The 21,983-nt window shown below is 35.7% G+C and overlaps 2 protein-coding genes across 4 annotated transcripts; both read left to right on the forward strand.

Annotated features, from left to right (window-relative positions):
* Window positions 1–2,208: 2,208 nt before the first annotated feature.
* On the forward strand, window positions 2,209–6,981 carry LOC140790544 (uncharacterized). Its single transcript, XM_073140666.1, has 8 exons — window positions 2,209–2,605; window positions 3,372–3,439; window positions 3,855–3,921; window positions 4,191–4,345; window positions 4,432–4,502; window positions 5,027–5,095; window positions 6,298–6,398; window positions 6,482–6,981. Exons 1-8 carry the CDS (start codon window positions 2,330–2,332, stop codon window positions 6,776–6,778), a joined length of 1,104 nt encoding a protein of 367 aa, XP_072996767.1. The 5' UTR covers window positions 2,209–2,329; the 3' UTR covers window positions 6,779–6,981.
* A 929-nt stretch (window positions 6,982–7,910) lies between these two features.
* On the forward strand, window positions 7,911–20,992 carry LOC140790534 (uncharacterized). 3 transcript variants are annotated; one of them, XM_073140652.1, is made up of 9 exons: window positions 7,923–8,572; window positions 9,310–9,476; window positions 10,692–10,818; window positions 10,900–10,968; window positions 11,044–11,160; window positions 11,278–11,379; window positions 11,465–11,583; window positions 11,781–13,710; window positions 20,094–20,992. In XM_073140652.1, exons 1-9 carry the CDS (start codon window positions 8,120–8,122, stop codon window positions 20,685–20,687), a joined length of 3,678 nt encoding a protein of 1,225 aa, XP_072996753.1. In that variant the 5' UTR covers window positions 7,923–8,119; the 3' UTR covers window positions 20,688–20,992. The 3 variants fall into 3 exon arrangements, with proteins under 3 accessions (XP_072996755.1, XP_072996753.1, XP_072996754.1); XM_073140653.1 differs by having other exon boundaries at window positions 7,939–8,572; window positions 9,317–9,476; XM_073140654.1 differs by lacking the exon at window positions 9,310–9,476 and having other exon boundaries at window positions 7,911–8,572.
* Window positions 20,993–21,983: the final 991 nt, after the last annotated feature.

Genomic DNA, 21,983 nt, shown 5'->3' on the forward strand with positions numbered 1-21,983 from the left:
ACTAGCTTTATTTATGCCTCATTTATTTTTCGGCTAATTACTTTTTCTTTTCTTTTCTTTTTTATCACTATCGTGAAAGAAACAAAAAATAATAATTAAGTTAATCAAAATTTAAATGATATTTTTATTAAAATTTATAATAAACTATTAATGATGAGAACTTAGTGATACATGAAATAGTTTAGAATGTGTATCTGTCTTCTTCTTCTTTTTGAGATAATAAAAGTGATACAATTATATCAAGCAATAATTAGGAGAGTTAAAATATAATTAACCCTTTATTCTTTTAAGTATTTCTCTAATGATATCAATTCATTGAAAAAATGTGTTACTCTATGGATTGAGTTAGTTAATTTGTTCAATTAGCTAACCATATTTACCTACATCTTTCTTTTCCTCCATCATAAATTGTATAATTAATACCTAAATCCCTCCATCATTTTACTATATACTCCCTTACATCCTTCCTTACAATATTTTTTTTAGTTAATCAGTTTTATTACTTCCATATTTTTATTTTAGGATTACGTTTGAGTTCAATCATATTGCTACGGACTATTCAATAGGATGCCAATCTTCTACATAATAGTGAAAGAAGTATCCGAAGATCGAGAAAGCGAATGAATTTTCCATCTCCTTTTATATTAGGAGGTTTTCCACACCTTTAGATATACGAGATTTGAGATACCGTGGGTTTGTTATGCAACATATTGAGCTAGTAATGAGAAAATTATAATTTATTTTTTTTATCACTGGGCTTGATTTTAATTTATTCGTATGTATTTTAAACTTAAAACACTTAAATTTTTAGCCAACAATTAACTGGAATATAAACAAACTTAGTTTTCTAGAGGCATATAATATGATTTATAGGTGAAGAGGTAGTTTGATCATTTTCCTATCTATTCACGATGGAAAAAAATTAGTATTAATAGAACGTGATTAGTCTAATTATGATCGAGGTTGTACGGGGGAGTGCTCATACAATTTGTATTTAAACTGGGCCGTTCAATGTATTTATAGGTTACACCGTCAAATTTTATTATTTATAAATCAAACTCGTATATTTTCTAAAATATATGCATAAAATATCTTATGTTAAATTTACACTAATACTATCCAAGCAAATGGTATAAAAAGATAACATTTCATTACAAATATATATTTTTTCCTAAATTAACTAAATACAATACTTTTCTTATATATTATTCTCTCTTCCTATATCTTTTAGAGCACAGTTGGATTGCTTCCTTCCTACATTATAAGTCCCATCAAATTAACCTCATAAAAAATATATTTTTTAAATTATTAACTATCATCTCTTTGGAAGAGCAGGCAGTAGGAGATCCACTACTTATGAGAATTCTCTTAATTAAACTTAATTAACATATCTAACCACGGACAGGGCTTGAGTTGCAAATAGTATATATAAAGGGTGTAAACTGTAAATATGTTAAAAAAAGACAGGGTGCTAAATGTAACTTTTCCTTAATTAAGATCACACAATAAATTGGATTCGCGTGAGATGCATCGATCGCTTTGATACGTCTCAAACATTGACCCGTTAATAGGATCTATGAGAAGCTTCCTACGATGTATCTAATCGACCTCGGTCAAAGTAAGAGAAATAGAAAACCATCAAATGACAAAATAATCCTCCCAATTTGTATGTCTTTTTCCTTTCAAAAGTGATTCTTTTAATTTCTTTTACTTTGCTTTCTATGTTTATTATGATTTATGCCCTTTTTCTTCTTTAAATATTAGTATGGATCTTGTATTGCTTTTCACTGAGCTCTAAGACAAGATGTATTTTGAAAAATCTAATGACAAATACATATGTTGCTCAGAATTTTATATAGAAGAAGAATCAGAAATAGTGAAAGATTTTTTTTTTATTGATAGAAATTTATTATAGACTTAGGCTAAAAAAAATTAAAAATATGCTATAAATTATATATATGGATTGACTCTCTAAAAACCAAGCTATAAATAAGTCAAACAAAGCAACAATAAATCAAAGTAAGTGCGCTAAATCTAAATTTTATTTAACGGAAAACGTGCTTGAACCCGTGACTAGCAGAGTTGCAGCGGTGGTTGTTAAAATATATATATATATATATATATATATATATATATATATATATATATATTTTTTTTTTTTTTTTTTTTTTATCACCACCTGACTGCTTGAAGGATAAAAATGTCTTTTTGTCGGTCAAGGACAAGAACAGCAACACGGGAGGAGGTGTTGGTACAAGTCTCCGCTGCCGGGAGGTGGGTTCTTCAACCCTTAACGTTACGCCTTCGTGCCTATTCATCGGCGAGCGCTATGCTTCGATTCCTCGCCCTCGTCCTCCTCGCTGCAGTGCTGGTCTCATCCGCGATCCGGGTCGCGGTCGCCCATGAGCACCACGGCGAGGAATCACAGGCCAGCTGCGAGTCGAACCCCAACGTCCAAGTCCTCGCTGAGTACCGCCCGGGGACCGTGACCGTCGACGGACACGCAGACGACTGGGATGAAGTTGAGGGGTCTGAGTTCGCAATGCTCCCTGCGCTCGATTTCGACCAAGATCAGGCATACGATGGCGGCAAAATGACCGTTAAGGTACGCAAGATTCAACATTTCCTTTAGTTAATTCTTGATCTCTCTTGAAGTGGGTCTCGGTGGAAATGGAATTTACCGTACAAAAGTTGGCAGTTGGCATATTTTCGTGTTTTGATCTCTTCTTAGTAATAATTGTCATCCCGAATTGGAACCGCAGATGTATTACCCTATAGTTGTTGCTTGATGGGTGGTTTTTTTTTTCTTTCTTATTGATTTCATATGCAGGATAATAGTTCGATTTTATTGAATTAGTACCTACTAATTTATCAGTATGTTAGGTTAGTGTTCACAGTATAATTGTGAACCTGTGAAGGGGATGATGAGGTTCGTGGATTAATTACACATAATCTCAGAATTTCTTGCTGCGACTGTAAAATTATGGGATTGACTATTATCTCGATTAACTAAGATAACAGGATTAATTCTTGTGGAGCTAAATAGATCTATGTTTAGATCGTCTTAGTAAGAATCTTTGATCGGAGAGTTGATCTGCAATAGTTGGGCTTAATTTGCTTGAAGAAAACATAAGTAGTAAACCCCAATTAACTAATTCACGATAGCTTAAAATAATTGAAAAGAAAGTTCTTCACTTAGGTTCGGTTCCAGCAAAAAATATTACTAATCTAGAAAATTTACTGATAAAAGTAAACTAACATCCAAAATGCAAAAAACGGTTTGTCATGGGAAACATAAGAAGAAAACAGATTTCCAGTTGCTGCTTTATGGGTTTTTACGATTATTGCTTATTACTTATATTGCTTTATAGGCTGTCCATGATGGTGGTAGAGTTTATTTCCTGCTGCAAGTTGATGGGCAATATGCGTACACCGAAGGGTAATCATTCACTTTCAGTCCTGATTTCGCCTTTAAGTGTGCCATATTGATTTACTTTGATAGTTTGACTGCATTATTGTTGATCTTTAATGTGGTAGGTGAAATTTGTGTTATAACACTCGTCTGGTTTGATCACTTCTTCAGCTTTATAGTTTTCTCTTAAGCAGTAATCTTGGACTATGTCTATGATTTTTTTGAAGTCCATACATTTCTGCTTTAATTTTCTATTTTTTTGCTTACTATGACCTTTTTTTTTCCCTTGGACATCATTTGACACAGGTAATTAGTTTATTTGCCTTTTCTGCAATCTTCATAACATTGATTTGATGGCCCACTATCTTTTGAAAGTGAGACTTGTTCTGAAATCTTATTGCACAAGTTGCTGGTTACTTACTCTTTCCTTTTCCTAATACAGTGAAAATTCAAAATGTCCTTCTGTTGCTCTCATGTTTCAAGTTGGTGAGAATGCCTCATACAATAATGTAAGTTTCTGATACTCATCCATCTATCTCTTCTATTGGCTGGCAAGCTGCAGAAACATCACATTGTTAAGTCTACTTACATATACATTAGTCAATTTCTACTCTTATCTATTCACTGGATGACTATTTTATTGTTGACTGGTTTCTTCTTATATCATGTACATAGCTTTTAACACTTTAGTTCGCAAGATAGTCCTAGTCATTTCATTCAGCGCTGCGTCGAATCCTAAATTGTTAACTTCATGACTTGAAACATTTGTTATTTTTAGATGGGAGGGTGTGTAGATTTGCCTGGTACCTGTACAAGAAAAAGCTGTCACGGCCATGAGGTCGACATTATGCATTTTTCCATTGGAAATGCTATTCCTGGGCGTCTGTATGGTGGCAATTATGTAGACAATACAGTTGGAAATGGAGGTGATAGGTACTTCTCATTTATTTCCTGTTGAACTATATCCCTCTGATTTGGCTATTTGTTGAATGCAATGTGAAACTTTCCCTATATGATAGGTTTGGTCATCTGGTTGATTTATATTCATGGAACCCACACTGCCGATTCCTTGATGGAATAGGTCCTACAGGTACTTTCATGCTTTAGAAATTAGGTAGCACATCTATTCCTCATCAACTAGTTAGCAAATTATATCTTCTGATATTCTTTGATTTTATCATCTTGTTGATAACGCTCCTTTGTATCTGCTTGGCACATGAACTTGGCTAGGTTCATCTTGCTAGCGTAGTTCAATTTTCAAGTTATTGTTCTGCCATTCCTTTGTTGGTTCCTTTGCTGCTTCTGATATTTGCTGTTACTATTCATATATGATTCTTCTGATCTTCATCTCTTAGATGTCAGTTTTTAGTTTATCCTACGTGAATCTCTTGTTTCCGACTTTTTTTTCTGCTATTTATGAAATTTATCATTGTAAGTTATAGTTTCCTACAGAAGGCTTTCTTGAAAGCTTTATTGGTGTTTGGTAGAGTTGCTCACATTGAGGATTACACTTATCTTTTTCCTTGAGTAAAGACAAAACACTATTCTTTTATATTCATCTTACCACATTTTGTTGGAAGAGTCAATAAAGCTTGCCTATTGTCTGCATTCCAGATAACAGTTCAAATGCTCAAAATGATTGGCAAGGAGCATGGTGGCACAGTTCTCTTAAGTTCCATTCGGGTACACTTTTATCACTTATTACTTGCCTACTTTTATAAAGAAAACTAGATGAAGAATTTGAGCTTGTAATGAGGTAATTGATCTTGCAATGTGGTAACACTTCTCTTGTATCATATATATATTTCATAAGGACTTGCTTGCTTTGAGTTTAGGGACCCTTTTTGAACTAGTTCAGTGACTTTAAACCGGTTCAGTAATTAAATATCTTTTATTTATTTATTTTTATATCTAATCAAATTTATTTTTTTTTAAAATTAAAATTAAAAATCAATACTAAAAAATGAGACTAACCAATCGAGTTTGAGGCTTAACTTCAAACCAAACAAGGCCTAAGATAAGAAAGGGAATTGGTGCTTGCTTTGGAGTGCTGCTCCCTTTTTTGTGGCACAATTTGTGGATAGTATAAATTGGATGACAGCCATTATATTGTGAGTGCTGTTAGCGCACCAAGTTAGCAAACCCTTAATCTAGGGCCTCTCTCATGCGCTTTGCATGCTTGGGCATGGGATCACATTAAAACATGGTCAGCATGCACAGAGCAATTCGACAATATCACCAGCGTGGCAATCCATCCAACCAACTGGCACTTTCTATGTTTAAGGCAGTACAAAACCTTTCTGTAGCATGCTACTTTCACGGCTAAATGCAGGATAAAAGTTTAGAGGCAAAAAATTTGCAAAAGAAGTTTTCTGCTTTCATGACGAGCAAAATATGCAACCTCTTGATTCATTAATGTTGTCTGATTCATATTTGTCCAGCTAACAGGACCCCGTGATCTGCAATAAGAGAAAATTCCATTTGAAAGACAACCAAACAAGCCAATTTATGCCCGAAATAAGATAACCTTGTATTTATAGAGACGTTTTCCCAAAGCATGTTGTTATCGGTTTATTTGTACTACATCCTGGTTCAATAAACAATCTCCATATTAAGGCTAAAGTGACGTATATAAGCATATTTAATACTGCGACAGAGGTGACACTGGCAAATTCTACAGCAATTTCCGGAGACTAATTCATAATATGATCAACCTCCTGAGATACTATGATATGATGTTTTCCTCATGCCGTAGTTCTTGCATCGTGTCATTTGCATTGTATCAGTAAGCTGGATCCCTGAATTTTAAAGGAAACAGCATACTGCTACTGCTGTTCTTTGTATAAATTCACCCTATTCTTGTGACCAGTTTGCAACTTTTCCAGGCTTTGTGGAAGAGGATAGCCCATACGCCGACCAAGGTCTAAAGGGAACCTACTATTTTGAGTTCTCAAGACCATTGAGGACAATGGATCGTTTTCAACAGGTCTGCCTCCATTTCATTTCTGTAAGCTGGAAGATGATATTGCTGACAGATCTGATGTGAAAACATCTTTTGTGGTAATGCAGGACGTGCAATTCACAATAGGTCAGCCGAGCAAGGTGGCCATTGCTCTCTGGTACCCAACTGCTGGGAAACCGTGGGGGAAGTCCCAACACTACTCTGCTAGCTGCAACTGGTTGCCTCTGGACATAGCATCGCCTTCTGAATCATCTCTTTCTCAGGTGGCTTCTAATGGTTCATGGGATGCTGCTACTGCCTTTGCCTTGCTACTCTCAGTGGTTTCATTCTGTCTTTCTGTTTTCGTGGGGTACTGGGTTTCCAAAACCAAGAGTGTCCCCTTTACACCCATAGACCGACTTTAGCCAAGATCGATAAAAGACCATGTAATTCTCATATTTGTCCACATCATTTCTTGGAACAGGAACGGCTACCGGATTGTGTAAGTCGATGTTAGCGAGGCATTCATTCATTTAGGTTCTTGTCAATGTCATCAGGAGGTTTACTTCCTGCCATTTGTTGTGTGCTTCAGTAATAATGTAGCTCTGCCGTCGAAATTCACATGTTATGACATAGTACTGTGATATAATTAGTGATTAGTTAGATCTGACGATAATTGTAGTATATGGAAATAAATGTGTTTGCCTAGTCTATGTACAAATCACGCATATATACAGGCAAACGAATACACATAAGCTTGTTTCTTTTGTCTGCAAATTTATCCCAGATTTATCTCATGGGACGATTAGAGCACTATCCAAAATGTCACAATTTCAGTCCTGTGTCTAGTTTATCCTCTACTCGAAATTTCTCTCTTTTCATAGTCTATATTTCTCAAATTGATATAAACTTTTTGGGAATTTTATTTTGGCGGCAATAAAATGTTCCTTTTGCTGTGTCTTCCTCAGCTACATATATAACAAATTGGGCCTTCGATTGCCAGTTCTTGAGAACACTAGTCATGCCTTAATTTTTGTTTATCGAAATATATCACCCCTCAAATTTAATGACATGAAGAATATGTTTTACTGTAGCTATTAGTAAAATACTGATAATATTAGAATTCACTTATAGATAGAAATTTATATTTTTAAGTTAAAAAAAATACTAATTTTATCAATGGTTTATATATGCAAAATCTAAGTTTATCGGTTGTTTACATATATAAAATACTGAACTTATCATTAATTTTTTTAAAAAATTCAGATAAAATATTCATAGATTTAGCTAAGACTACCTTTTTTTTTTGCCACATATAAAACGTTATAAGATAAACATTTTATATAATTATATATAAGAATAATTTTTTTAGATAAAAGAGGCTATTAGGGTTTGACGGAAGGCGACGGTGCTCGTGTATCCGTTATACATGGAAGCTAGGGTTAACTAATAACTGCGATTTGAACGACTAATATACGGCCGGAAGCAATGGAGTTTTTGACCAAAATAGCCCTCTTCTAAACTTTTTTTTACCAAAACAGAGCATCCTAAAGGGTGGTAGAGAGAGAAAGAGGAGAGAGAAAGAGGAGAGAGAGGGAGCTAGGGTTTTAGAGGTCGTAACGGTGTTTCTCCCATACCTCAAACCTCTCTCGTCTTCTGGACTTCAAGGTAAAAGATCCGTGGTCTCCGTTACCTTATCCCTCCCTCCCCACATCCGTTTCTATGGATTAGATTTAAGGACTCTCAGGATCTTCCCATCGGGGATCATGGACGAAGTGGACGATTTCGGCGATCTTTATGCCGATCTCGACGACAATTTTAGTGCCGCAACGGCCGTTTATTGTTTTGGGATCGATAAGAAGCTTAAGGATCTGGATTCGATCGATGAGGAGCATAGTTTGAATGGTGGAATTGATGACGCTAATGGCGCTGTAGATTTAGGTGATGGAATCATGGATAGTGGGGAAAACAGTGAGAGTGAGGACGATCTCCATATTGTATTGAATGGGGATGAGGATTCGAGGTTGAGCCATGGAAATGGGGGGATGATTGTTCGAAGAAATGGTGAGGAAGATGATGAGGAATTGGTAATACTTGATGGTTCTGATCCTGTGAATAAGGATCAGAGATGGAGTGATCAGTTGTTATCCTCAGTGAACGGGCTGGTGCAAGGCAGGATGGAAAGATCAAATTTCTCTAATGGCGACTGCCGTGGCTGGGTATGCTGCTAAAATTTACTTCGTTGTGTATACTATGTATTTTGGTTCTTGCCCTCATATCGTTTTCTCTACAGTTTCCCTTTTTGATCAACTTATTTTGCTTTTTTCTGTTGCTTTCTCGACTCATGTTTTATTGTCAACAATAAGGGATGGGAGAACAAGCTTCACAGAACAAGAAAAAAAATCAAAGTGGTCTCAATCCATTTATAAGATTGCACATAAAAGGGTGAATAGTACTGATGACAGGATAGCAATGAGTTCTAATGTCAAGAGCCTTAACTACCTTATCTATTTAGTATATTTTAGTGCCAAATTATGCTAAATAATTGATGCTCTCTGAAGTGTTCTTTATTAATGAAATATTCATCTAAAATGTTGTGGCCCAATATTTGAAGGCATTGTTTACACTATGATGCAATATTTTGTGTTAAACTTTTAGTATCATCCATTAGGTTTTGAGTGAGAGTCGTTTGAGTTTTACATTTCAAAAATTGAAGTCATGTGGATTAGTTGTAAGCATGGTCTGTTTCAAAATTTTGTAACCTACTTTGCAAGTTTGCAGTATTCTCTTCTAACAAAAAACTAGTCCTTCTCACTTTTATTATCTTTTTTTTTCTTTACATGTGTATGTACTGTGCTTTTTGATGGTATCCTTCTTTTGCATTTCCTTTGTGATAGCTTCTAATTCTCTCGTAGAATTTCCATCTAAATTTTATGGTGTGGTCATTGTGTTTTAGCGCGCAGGGCCTCATCCTGTAGCATTTCCATGTAATTCAAGAACCCCACTGTCTGGGCAAGGTGATTGGAATCAGTCAATGGTTCAATACAAAGGGGGTATATCCTGCAATGCAGGAATTTCTGTGGCAGCTCAAAAAGGATTTAGTTTCTTCTTGCCTAGAAATAGGTGCGATATCTACACATTATAGATCTAGATCTTTTCTCATTCTATAACCTAAATATTCAGAGTTTCACCATCAGAGGGCATTTATTTGTTTATAATTCAATCATTGATTGGATAGTAATAAATGCTTCTTTTGCTATCTTATAGCATTTAGTTATCATCTAATCCAGAGTAGCCTTGTCAAGGCATCTGGTTTTCGGCCATCTTCCCATTTTCTCTATTAATTTTTTCAGGGTAACATTTTTCTATTTGGCCTAATCATGTGCCCACTAATTTTATCCTAGTACTTGCATTCATAGGGTGGTATTTAGCTTTATGACATTGTTATGATATTCCCTCAAAGTGACTCATTCCAATCTGCAACCAGTTCTGGACAGAAATTTGAGCGAAACTTTCGAGAAATATTTCAGAGGATCTATTCATCGGATTTACGTGAGATTTGAATATGTTGTAGTTCTGAAAGAGAGCTTTCTAATGAATCCAATATCTCGAGAATCGGATGGCTAGATTGGGAGATATCGTCAGAATAGTTATCGGAGGTCGGGATGGACAGACCCACAAGATGAAGTTTTGAGCTAGTTTTTAGGGATCCATGAACGGAGTCATGGACTCCTAAGTGTGGGATGGTGATAGTAGACCGGCAGTGATGGAGTGGTGCCAGTAAGGTAGGTGATGGTGGAATATTAGGGATGGTGGAGGTGTAGGGTTGTAGGGGATAGTTAGAAAAGAAGGGTGGAGGGAGAAAGTGGGTTGTTCCTTGGGGGCAAGGATGTGCGAGCTGTCGAGGAAGTAGGCGACAATGGTAACACTAGGTCAGCCAAAGCTTGGAGGGGTCGAACAAGAGGAAGAGAGGAAGGAGAGGAAGATAGACAACCTAAATTTCCAATCATCCAGATGCCCAACTCAGATGCACACTATAATATTTATAGGTGGCTCCTAACTTGACTTGATTAGTTGGATTGAATATGCTCGAGTTTGATTAATCCACCTAGGCAACAACTCATCCACATAAGCAGAGGACGAGAAAGCAAATGCACCTAACATAAGGTCTAAACAGTAAAAGCAAACTAATAAGCAATTACAAAGATAAAATAAAAAGATAACTAGCCAGGAAGATGAATGTAAATACCCCTGGCCTCTCTCTAGGCACCGAACTTGATGGGATTGAGTTCGCTCTCAGGGCTGGGTCATAACAGACATACTGATGGCTTTATGCAGGACCATCTTTGACATAAATATTGAGGCATTGGAGAAAAAGCCTTGGAGAGAAAGTGGAGTGGATATGACAGACTACTTTAACTTTGGCCTCGAGGAAGAAAGCTGGAAAAGCTACTGCCAGCAACTGGTACATGTTCCTAATATGGTGGTGACATTCTTTGAAATTTTAGCATATGCAAATGGTGTCACTAATTGAATCTTTCCTCAGGATCACATCAGGCAGCAAGCTATGATGTTGACGCAATTCCCTGGCGATGAATCTTCAACAATGGATCAGGTGAGATGCCAATCTGCTTAGCAAATGATTCAACTACTTCTGAACAAGACTATAATGTCCTTAGCATTTTCATAGGTGTCCACATATTTGCTGAAATCAATTAAATCTAGTGAAACTGGTCAATTTGGATTGGGGGAAAGGACTTCTTCAGCTATGGAAAATGAAGAGAAGGGGTTGAAGAGGCTTGAGAAGGTAAGTTCAGTTTAGACAGATCTCTTGCTTCTCTTTTCAGTTAATTGCGAACTAAGTTCCTACCAATCCAATCCTTTTTGTCTTCTAAGTGAAATTAATATAAATATTTACCTCTAGCCAAAGGGCAGAGCAATTCAGGTTGAGAATGGCATTGGAGAACGCGTACCATCGATGGATATTAGGCGACCAAGGGAACGGGATTCTGATGTGGTGATACATGTATGATATTTGACCCAGTTCTTATCTTGTTTCACATTTGTCATCTCCTTCTTATATATTGCATCTGAGTTCTGGCTTGATGTAGATAAATATTGAGGAATTCGTGAATAGTCCATCCACTCCAAACAGCGTAGAACCTGAACATGCAGAACTAGATGATTTTAATTGCTCAGCTGTAAAATATGAGAATGGATCAGCTGAAAGGTGAGAAGTTCCATCATTCTTTGTGTTGCGTCTCTATTTTTTTGTTTGTGATGTCATGTTGTGGAGATTCACTCCCTGTTTAATACTTTTAGCTTTGGTTTGCCTGTTCATCACCCTTTTATGTGAAAACTTTTGCTCGTGTTCTCATGTCAGCAACAATCTGATATCTGCTTTGCTTTTGGTTGTACTGGACGCAGAATACCACTTGTTGAACATGGCAATAAATGTGGCAAGGACACCAGCTTGACTGTGCATGATTATCCGAAGCAGTGGGAAAGTGATCTAAAAGGTGCTGCATCAAACGCTGAAGCTAAACTGGAACCAAGAAGGGATTCATCAAGAGCAAATTCCAGAGTGCTGGAGGCTGGATCTGCTTCTGGTGATTTTCTTGTGGATGGCTCCTGTCAATCTGATCTTGATGGCCCTTCTAGAGAATTAATGGATGAGAATTATTTAAAGCGAGTTCAGTGTTCGGTCAAAGAGAAGTCTCTAGAGCAAATCACTGACTTTCAGGAGTCGGTTACATCTGATTGTAACCTTTCTAATTGTTCTAGAGACAATGCCGATAAAGCAGAGCAAGAAAGCAAGAGAAGTGATGGTTACTACTGTGCCCTCTCCCCAGGAGATCACAGCGGCTCATGTTTAACTAGACCACTGAGCAGGGATGAATTATGCAATGCTAGAAAAGATGAAAAGGCATCTATCCATGCTTTTGGTACGTGCCGGAATGATATGAATCCAATCAAAGTCAAGAGAACAAAAGAAAAGCTTTATAAGGATAGCTGTGATGCTGGGGGACTTGTTTCCTCCGATAAAAGAACAAAAAGGACACCAAATATTAAGAGAAAGATATATGCTGAAGAGCACAGAAACAAGATATCTACTAGAAGGTCTCAAAGTAATGCTGGTTATATTATGTTTTCCAAGCAAGAATGGGAACAGAAAGATTGGTTACTTGATCAAGAAGATCCTTCAAGAATTACAAAAAGTAAGCATGAAGACCACTACTTTCTCGAGCATGATGATGATTGCCAATCTTATGCTGTTTCTTGTGAAAATGTTGATGAACCAATTGCAGAATGTGGATCCTTTGTGGAAAACGATTTGCATCCGTGGCATAAAAATGTGGGACACCATCTTAAGATGGAAGACGTACCTGCAGAAAACATAGATGAATACAGATACGGAGAAGTTTATGTGCAGGAGAAGCACGGACAACTTATATCTAGTTGCAACTGGGAAGATAAAATCTTTGATCGTAAAGCTTACCGTGCTAGAGAGTTAAGAAGCTCAGAAAGAGACGGATATGGTGCTAGAGAGTTAAGAAGCTCAGAAAGAGACGGATATGGTGCTAGAGAGTTAAGAGGCTCAGAAAGAGATGGATATGGTGCTGGAGAGTTAAGAAGCTCAAAAAGAGGCGGATATGGTGCTAGAGAGTTAAGGAGCTCAGAAAGAGGGGGATATGGTCATAGGTCAAATGGACGTGCTGAAAACAGTGAAAATATTGTGAGATATCTTGACCATAGGTTTCTAGATTCTCCAAGAGACCATATCCTTGATGAAAGACGTCAGGTTGATGCTAGTATGTCGAGACAGCAGTCAACCTGGAAGTCAAGTGAGAGATACGTGGATTACAGAAGACTTCCTAATGCCGGAGAAATACAATCCAAGAATAAAAATTACAAACATAGTTTTGTTCAAAGCAGGGGCAACCATTCATATTCTGAAGATGAGTTTGAATTAGAGACTCAAGTGGGAATCTTTGGTGAAAGGAATGTACGGGGTGATGCTCTTGTTGAGAACAGAAAATGTGATTGGCTTGCTAAGAAAAATTTCTATGTTGATGAGAAAGTGCTTTTTGAGGACTTCTCATCACCAATTTTATCTCACCGTGAAAGGAGATCTAGCAATGAGGCAGATAAGCTAGGTTTTGTCAGAAGTATAAATTTATATGATGATCAACTGGATAATGCCAGGAAAGAAATATCCAAAGAAGGAAGAATTGATCGCTATGGTAGAAGATATTGTAATTTTGTCTCCAACATTTTTGATGAGAAAAGGCATGATTTCTCAGCTTTAGAGCGCAAGGAGGCAGTTAACATACATTTGAATGGTTGGAAAAGAAAGGTAAAATATGGGGAAACCAAATCTAGTGCCTTGTATAATTGTACATGTATCATGTTGAATAGATCTGGCCATTTATCAAGTTGGCTGCTTTGTTTTTTTTTTCCTCCGTCCTCTACACAAAAAGAATTTGGCAATTGCCTTCATCCGAGTGAGTTATTTTTCTCAATTAGCAGGCAATTTAAATATACTTGATTTTGCCTGTGCACATCTCTCACAATGATTTGGAAGTAATACAACTCAGTTAAATCTTATTAACCTAAATGTTGACTTAATTTGTAAGAGGATGTCAGCAAACCAACAAAATTTATTTGGAGGAATACTCGGGCTCTCATCTATTCAAGTTATACATTTCTACATATTTCTATTTGCTTGAATTTTCAAAGCTTTGTGTGTTTCTGGAACGTGAAAAGCTTGCATCTTTATTATCTTCACATGATTAGGTATTTATCTTTGTTTCTTCTTTTGTTGTCATGTTATATCCTATAAATGTAGACAGTTTATTTTTCATTTTTATAAATATGAAGTGTGTATGTGGCTTGATTGCCTTTCGTTATGCTTGATGATGTGTTTATGGCTTAATTGCTTTTTCTTACAATTGGTGAGTACTAATTATCTTTTTGGGGTGGCTTGTTATTTATTCTTTTTTTCTTCCATTTTCTTTTTAACACATAGGCTTAATACTGATCTGCTTGTGCTTGTGAACTGATTGATTTGAGTGCTTGTCTTTAAATTATTATAGAAATAACTCATGAACTTTCAAACATCAAGACAACCTAATGTTTTTCTTGTGATGCCCTTTGCATTCCATTAATACTTGGGTTTATATGCTGCTGTGGGCCCTTGAAAAAGGTGAGTTGGTGACTTTCTGGAATTGATGAATTCATAGTGTATCACATTAACTACAAACTGTTTCTAGTTGGTTATCTTGAATGTTGCTTTGCGAACTTAGCACTATTGGTTATAACTAATAACTAGCTTCACAAGTTAGTCAATTTTATGCATGAAACACCTTTTATTGCAATCTGGAGAGAGAAAACTGGAAATAATAAGGGTGATTTCCTGTTGCCTCTGCTGTCTTTGCTAGACTGCTTGAACTGATGATTTCTTTTGGATGCTGCAAACAATTGATGTTTTCTGGAGTTGTTATCTGTTCTTTCTAAATTATTTACAGATCTCTCCATTTTAGTTAATCTCTTTTTTATCAGCTTCAGCCAGCCCCGTAAATGTAGAGTGAAGACAGTATTAATTCAATAAAGATACATCTTCTTTATTTGATTATTTAATCAAGGGAAGATAGTATTGCATGCTTACTAATCTAAATTAGCTCAAGAAAAAATTGATTATTATTGTTTAGGCCATTAATTTTTTCCTTGATCAACTATTTTAACTGCTACCATATCACTGTAATGTTTGTCAACCTTGAGCATTTATGTTCGGCAAATTTACTTCCTTCTAGGTGGTGTGTTGTGAACAATTGCTGCACGGTTTATGTTTCTTTTTCTATGATACTTTCTTAACATTATGTATGACTCTTATTGGCTGTTAGTTAGTATCAGTGCTGTCTGTGAGCTGTCTGTTTTAGTATTTGCGATATATTCATTTGGTTAAAGTGATATTAACTCATGTTCTAAGAAGCACAGACACGGATACGGGACACGAATACGACACGATACGGACACGGGGATACAACAAATCTTAAAAAAATAGGACACGATATGTTTAGGACATGGCAAAATAAATAAATAAAAGCATCATATATATTATCGATATGTTTAAAGAAATATTTTTCTAAACTTATAGTATAAATACACAAGCATGCATAAATTATTCATGAGAGAAAAACAAAACGTATACAATACTACAAAGCCAAAAATGATAATGCTAATACGTGATAAGACAATTCTATATTATAAGAATAAATATCTAACTACCTAAGAATAAATAACTAACTACCATTACTTAATTACAGTGGATGGCATAGGTGAATCTGTGATTTTACAATAATTTGCATTAATATTAATTTTTTTGTATGTACTAACTTGTGATTGTTGCATTATATTTATATAGCATATGTAGGAATTTTCTAAAATTGATAATTTATGTTATCAACTTTTATAGTATATGATAAATCTTATGTCCAAAAAGTTTTCCAAGGGTGTCTAAGGAGTGTCCGAATTTATTCTATAATTTTTTAAATATGAGATATGTCGTAGAAGTATCCGACACGTGTCCAATGAGTGTCGGACACGGACACGGCATGCTATTTGAAGTGTCCGTGTTTCATAGCTCATGTTCTATCTTGTTTTTGTTATTTACTGAGAAATTTATAGAAATTTGTTGATGGTGTTTTTAACATTTGTTCAATAGTGGGGAACTATGAGGAATATAATCAATTGCTTTTAGATAATATTTGGGCAAAGTGAAATTAAACATAAGAGTTTTTCTCCTTTCATGTTAGAAGTGCTAAAATTATCTACATTCTACAACTCACTTTGCATGATGCCTTGCTAATGGTTCAATCTGCAAATTGCATGTCCAAAATCTTTAGGTAGAGATTTTCATAAAAACCTAAAAAGAACGAAAGAGACCTGTTCACATCCGTTAATGATCTCATTTGGAAATTGGTGGCATATAAAATATTATACAGATCTTGAACTCTTTTTTATTTTTTTTGTAAGCCACCCTTACCCTTGTTCACTTGCTTAAAGCCATGGTTTGCTAAATTGGCCGATTTTGATCCAGGCCCAATCCAAACTCTCTCTCTCTCTCTCTTCTTACTATATAGTTATTGTTTCTCTTACGAAGAAATCTAATTCTGGCGAATTCCGACAAACTCCGGTATATATTTTTTAATTTTATTTCTTTATTTTTCTCTCAGTTTTTTTCATTTCTTCCATTTTCTCCTTTTTTCCTCTTTTCTTCTTCTTCTTCTTCTTCTTCTTCTTATTCTTCTTCACTGCACTATGATTTTTCTTTCTTTTGTTTGGTTTTCTCCGCTCTTTCTAATTTCTTCTTTTCAGTTTTCACTGCACCATAGTTTTTCTTTCTTTATTTTCTTATTTTATATATTTATATTTTTTGAATTTTTAGAAGTTTTCTTACATTTTTAAATAATATTTAAAATTTGACGTAATTAAAAAGTCAAATCCGATCCAGGCGATTGATACGGTCGATATGACCGATCTGGCCAATACGTATTGTTTTTTCAGAAGACCGATCCCGATTTTTTGAATCTTGCTCAAAACCTGTAAGCCTATAAGGAACCTTAATCTACAAATAGAGATCCTGCTATCTATGAGTGAGAACTGCTACATGCAAGAATGGAGAAAGTCTTATGGGCACATTTTTATTCTTGTAATTAGGTTATACACGGATATTATATGCTAAGAGAGGAAATATAGGGTAACAGGATGTGCTGCTTCTGTTGGATGCAGAAATTATGCAGAACAGTTTTTGGTTTAGTGGTCCGTTTGAATGTTGACTTAGCATCTTTAGTTATCTGCAATCTGCTCTTGTAGACTAGATGGTCTATTGTGCTATAGGAGTAGGTCCACTGTTGTATGTATATGTTGTCATTAACTTCTGCTATATTTATCTTCCTGCAAGTTGTTTGCCTTTTTTTTTCTTGCTTCTTCAAACTTTCAAATTTCATATTTTAATGCTATTAAGTTTAGAAAACCATGTGCTTAAAATATGGTACATTTAAGGGAGTGTAGGGCATAAATTCTTTGGTTAGAAGCATGTAGATGTCTGATTCTGCATTTGAGTTGGAATAACAATTCTTTTAGCTTAAAAAGTTATTGGAAACTCAAGCTATCTTTGATTTTACTTGGATTGAATTTATTTGCAAATTAACTTATGCTGGATAACTGTCTCCAGTCTCCAGCCATTATTTGTTTATTTGATTAGTAGCTATATGTTATATATGAGTAAATTCAGATGCCCAATTGGGGAGGTTAATCACAAGCAAAAGGAAGAGTGTTAAAGAGTCTTACAAAGATGTAAAACTGAATGCTCGTTTTCTCTCCTATTGCTCAGATATGTGCTATACTTCAAGGACTTCAATATCAGGTCAGCATTTAGTTAGGAAACCTAAGGATAGGTTATGTAAATCCTAAGTAAAATAATTGGATGGAAAGCAATTCCAAATAAGGTCTCAAAGAGAGGTTGCAGTTTCCAATTAAATTTGAACTTGCATTTTGTTTTCCTTATATTCCCCAGTTATGATGTCATCAGCAAACAACACACACAATGGAACATCATATGAATTTTCTTAGCTACTTCATCTGTAACAGTGCAAACAAGTAAAGGTTTTACTGTTGTATCTCGTTGCACCTCAATTAGGTGCCCAGGATTGAAGATGAAGGCATCTTTGTGATGCTTCAGTGCTATAACCTTGCCTTAAGTTCCATTGATTCAAACTTGTTGAAGGTATGATTTCTTGCATTATTCATGTTCCTATGTGGTTGCAACATAGCAATTTTCAGACTGAAATGGCATAATTGATCTTCCTTTTTGTGTATCCCATTGATGTTTTCTAGAAATTAAAGTTTGAGATATTTTGACCCCCTGATTTTGCCTAAGTTTCATGCTACGGTGAAATTGTCTTCTTTCTTTGATAAAGGCATGCTCTTATAGCTTCATCGAAAGGTTTTTGTCCTTAGTAACTATATGATAAAGCTCAAAGTTGAAGTTATTGGGTGAGTTTTTGCTGAGGAATGGTTTTCTTTCCTTATTTTTTTTTCTCTGGTGGGCAATCAGAAACTTTAACATCAAACTTGAAGTTCAGGTGCTTTAACGTATCTTTCTTTTTCTTGAAGTACCTTAAAATATCGTTCTCTCTTGTTCCAAATGTAGCTTGAATAGCTATTAAGTTTTGTGCATGGCATCTGATGGATTCTAATTTTTTCCACGAGTGCTCCTTTGTTGGGAAGAATTCTTTTGCCACTGTAGTTGGAATATTTGGACATGTTAAAGCTTATCAGTTTCTTCCAGAAATTCTGATGGAGACTAGTTTCTGCCAATTTGCGATGAACATGGCCATGCAACTTACAGTCCTTGAATGAAGCAAGTATCCCATCCCAGCATGCATGGAGACAGAAAAAATCAATTGCAACTGTAGTGAGAATTATATTTCAAGAAATTATCTTGATTTTCCATACTAAAGAAATCCTTGTGTTGGGGTGGTCTTAAAATTTTCACGTCAGGTTGCTTTAGGTGATTCCATGCTCTTCTAGTTTCCTCTTTTTTCATTGTTAAACTGGGCTTCTTTCCTTCTCCAAAGATTAGTTGTTCAAACTGTAGAGCACTTGCCACTGAATACTTGATGCCATGGATCTCTGTCAATATCCAAACTCTAGTGACTGAAAGTTCTTTGATAAGGAAAATTTCCCTGCAGCATCTTTTCATGGAGTACAGAAATTGTGAGGTATAATGTAGATATTCTTCATTTCATAAGGTAGTGTGATATCCTGGAGTAGCCTTGCCTTTGTTTCTCATCATTAAGGAAATTATATGATATGCGGCCTGTATTGCTTTTGTTAAAGCCAATTTATGGGTCAAAATGTTTAGGAAAGACAAGTTATAGTTATACTAACAATAGCTACTTAGGTAACTAGATTAGAATATTAGAAAGTAGCAATTTCCAAGAAATTTTAATAGATATGGATTGGAGAACTTATAATTTATGATAGAGTTAGGGTTACTCTCCCTAGACAGCACAAGCATCAATCTGTTCTAGATTTTCCATTAGAAGACATTATTGTCAGTGAATACATGGAAGGACTCAAGGAACTAATAGGAGTATTCGTACCTCCTCTTTTCTCAGGAATTTGTGGCTTATAGGACACAAATTGGAAATTTTCAAGTCTATTGTAATGTACCACATATATCCATTTGTTTCTTTTTGCTGCAAAATTCACCTTTCTTTGGTACTGGATCTCATCAAGACATATAGGCATGTGGAGATTTGAGGCCATTCACTTTGGTACTGGAACTCATCATATCTCCTGTGGCACCTGCTGAGCAATTTTTGACAAGGGAAATTATTAGAAGCACTCGACTTCTGCTGCTTTTCTCATTGTGCAGTAATGCATGCTTGTAACTTTCCTCAATCTGTGCCAGTTTCTTCTCAGGCATTTTTTAAAGAACGGTAAAAGAAATATATATACCTTTCTTGGTGTTTCTGTTATTTCTGTATTACCTCAAACTGCTAACATATTTACTATGTCTTTTGCAATAATCTATTTATTAGCTTCAATTTGATACTATTTTACTTCAAAAAGTTTCAATTTTGGCAGCATGGTTTGCGTGTCTTTTCATTCATGTGCAAATGCATCTTCCAGTGGGCTTGTGTTCTTCAATTTCATGTTATCTCTTTGCAGTTCCCAGGAGAAGCCCGTAGTATTAAAGCTCGAAGTGGAAAGGACAAGTCGCAAACTGCATTAGATAAAGAACTGATGCATTCTAGGCATAAAGAAGCAATTCCTAGAATGTCGAGTTTGGAGAGAAGCTATACTTACCCAGCTAAATTGAAGGTGGAGAAAATGAAAATATCCAGGTTAGATGACATAAAGAACCCATTCCAAAAAAAGATCCTTCATGATAACCCTGTTTTACGAGTTCATGAGGATGATGAGATAGAGGAGGGTCAACTCATAGAAGAACCTGAAGGTGAGGATGCGATTTCAGTACTGAAGGGTCACAGTCCTACAAAAGAAGTTTGTTCAAAGGAGAAAAATTTGCACTCAAAAGATTCTACTTCCAAGAATGGTATAGATGGTGGCTGTGACAATAATCGCATACTTGAGATGCTGGCAAAGATGGAAAAACGAAGGGAAAGATTCAAAGACCCTATTGCTCTAAAAAATGGACCAGAAGAGAGTGATAAGGAATCGTTAGACATTCCAGCTACCATTGCCATTGATGAAGTTAAGAAGCAGAGGCCTGCCAGAAAAAGGCGGTGGGGAAGTAGCTAGTCATTGAAACATAGGTGCATAATTGGGAGGTTGCTACTGTGCGCCTTCTCATTGTACAGTATGGGTGGTAGAATTGTGTTTGAAATCACAAAGTAAAATCACCTGAAAGGTTATTATTCTCAGAACGATTGACCCAGATGGTGAAATTTTCTTTTATCTTTATGGTAAATTGTTTACATGGGTCCATTATTTTTTGGTTTAATCTCTTTCTTGTACTGTTGCTAAGATGTTTACTTTTTAAATTTTTGTTTGTTGCATATAGTAATTGAATGAATTGGAAAAATTGTCTCTTGCCAGAACTTAAATGGCTACTTTTTGGTCAATTCATTTTATTTTGATTAAGCTAGTACTAATTCTGGGTGAAATTCAGGTTGTTGTTTGATTGGTTTAGATGGTCATGTTATTTTGATTGGTGGTGTTAGTTATGTTTAAACAATCTTGAGTGGTTAATATGGTCAGATAGTTTTGGCTCTTAAGAGGGTTGTTATTGCTGTTGTAAGCGATGATGGTGTATTTTTATGTTTCAATGAAATAGGGTCGAGGTCTTTGATACAATGCTTATGACTTTTGCTCTTATATCAGGTGGAAACTATTAGCTGCTTAGTACTAGTCCCATTACTGAGCTGAGAAGATGAAATAGATCTTTGTACTACATATCCGTGCAGGATTGCTTTACTTAGATTGGTTTCCTTGCCGTTCTTGCAACTCCCAGTAGTTAACTGAGATTTGGTAGCTCAGATAAGGCACCACTTTGCGAAGCCAACTTATCTGCTGATTAGTCTAAAGAATAGTGGTTGAGTTATGGGTTGTGATATACATGGGGAGATGCATATACTCTGATACACTTTTATAAATTTTGGCCATCGATATTAGCTGTGCTTTTTATAATCATGGTAGTGTATTAGTATAATTTATCTCTCATTCGCTTTTAGCCTTTCACATCTCTGGTGTCTTCTGTAATAGGGGTGATGAAATGATGTATATAAATAGTATTTTTATATACATCATTCAAAAGAAGAAGAAGAAGAAGAAGAAAGATTATAAAAGAAGCAAAGAGAGAAAGGCAAGTGGGTAAACGAAAAAGCGCGCACGACGAGATGCTCTCTTCCAGAGTCGATCGCCGCGGCGCCGTCAGATCGATCCTTCGGAGGTAATGCATTACTAAACTCTGATTCGAAGAATAGAGAAAGAGGAAAGAAAAAGAAACAAGATATCAAGAAACGGAGGGGTTCTTTTGTTAAAAAAAAACGTTACTAAAATAGTCTACCACCTTGGGGTATCGGCGGAGCTTCGTGA

This window comes from Typha latifolia, chromosome 6 (assembly GCF_019914945.1).
Source record: "Typha latifolia isolate L0001 chromosome 6, TyphaL0001v2, whole genome shotgun sequence".
NCBI lineage: Eukaryota > Viridiplantae > Streptophyta > Magnoliopsida > Poales > Typhaceae > Typha > Typha latifolia.

Excerpts from the sequence above, each read along its gene's own strand:
- LOC140790544 (XM_073140666.1), top strand. The coding sequence starts at position 2,330 with ATGCTTCGATTCCTCGCCCTCGTCCTCCTCGCTGCAGTGCTGGTCTCA. Across the intron at positions 3,440-3,854 it reads CAATATGCGTACACCGAAGG|TGAAAATTCAAAATGTCCTT; the intron begins GTAATCATTCAC and ends TTCCTAATACAG. Across the intron at positions 3,922-4,190 it reads AGAATGCCTCATACAATAAT|ATGGGAGGGTGTGTAGATTT; the intron begins GTAAGTTTCTGA and ends TGTTATTTTTAG.
- LOC140790534 (XM_073140652.1), top strand. The coding sequence starts at position 8,120 with ATGGACGAAGTGGACGATTTCGGCGATCTTTATGCCGATCTCGACGAC. Across the intron at positions 10,969-11,043 it reads AATCTTCAACAATGGATCAG|GTGTCCACATATTTGCTGAA; the intron begins GTGAGATGCCAA and ends GCATTTTCATAG. Across the intron at positions 11,380-11,464 it reads ATTCTGATGTGGTGATACAT|ATAAATATTGAGGAATTCGT; the intron begins GTATGATATTTG and ends GGCTTGATGTAG.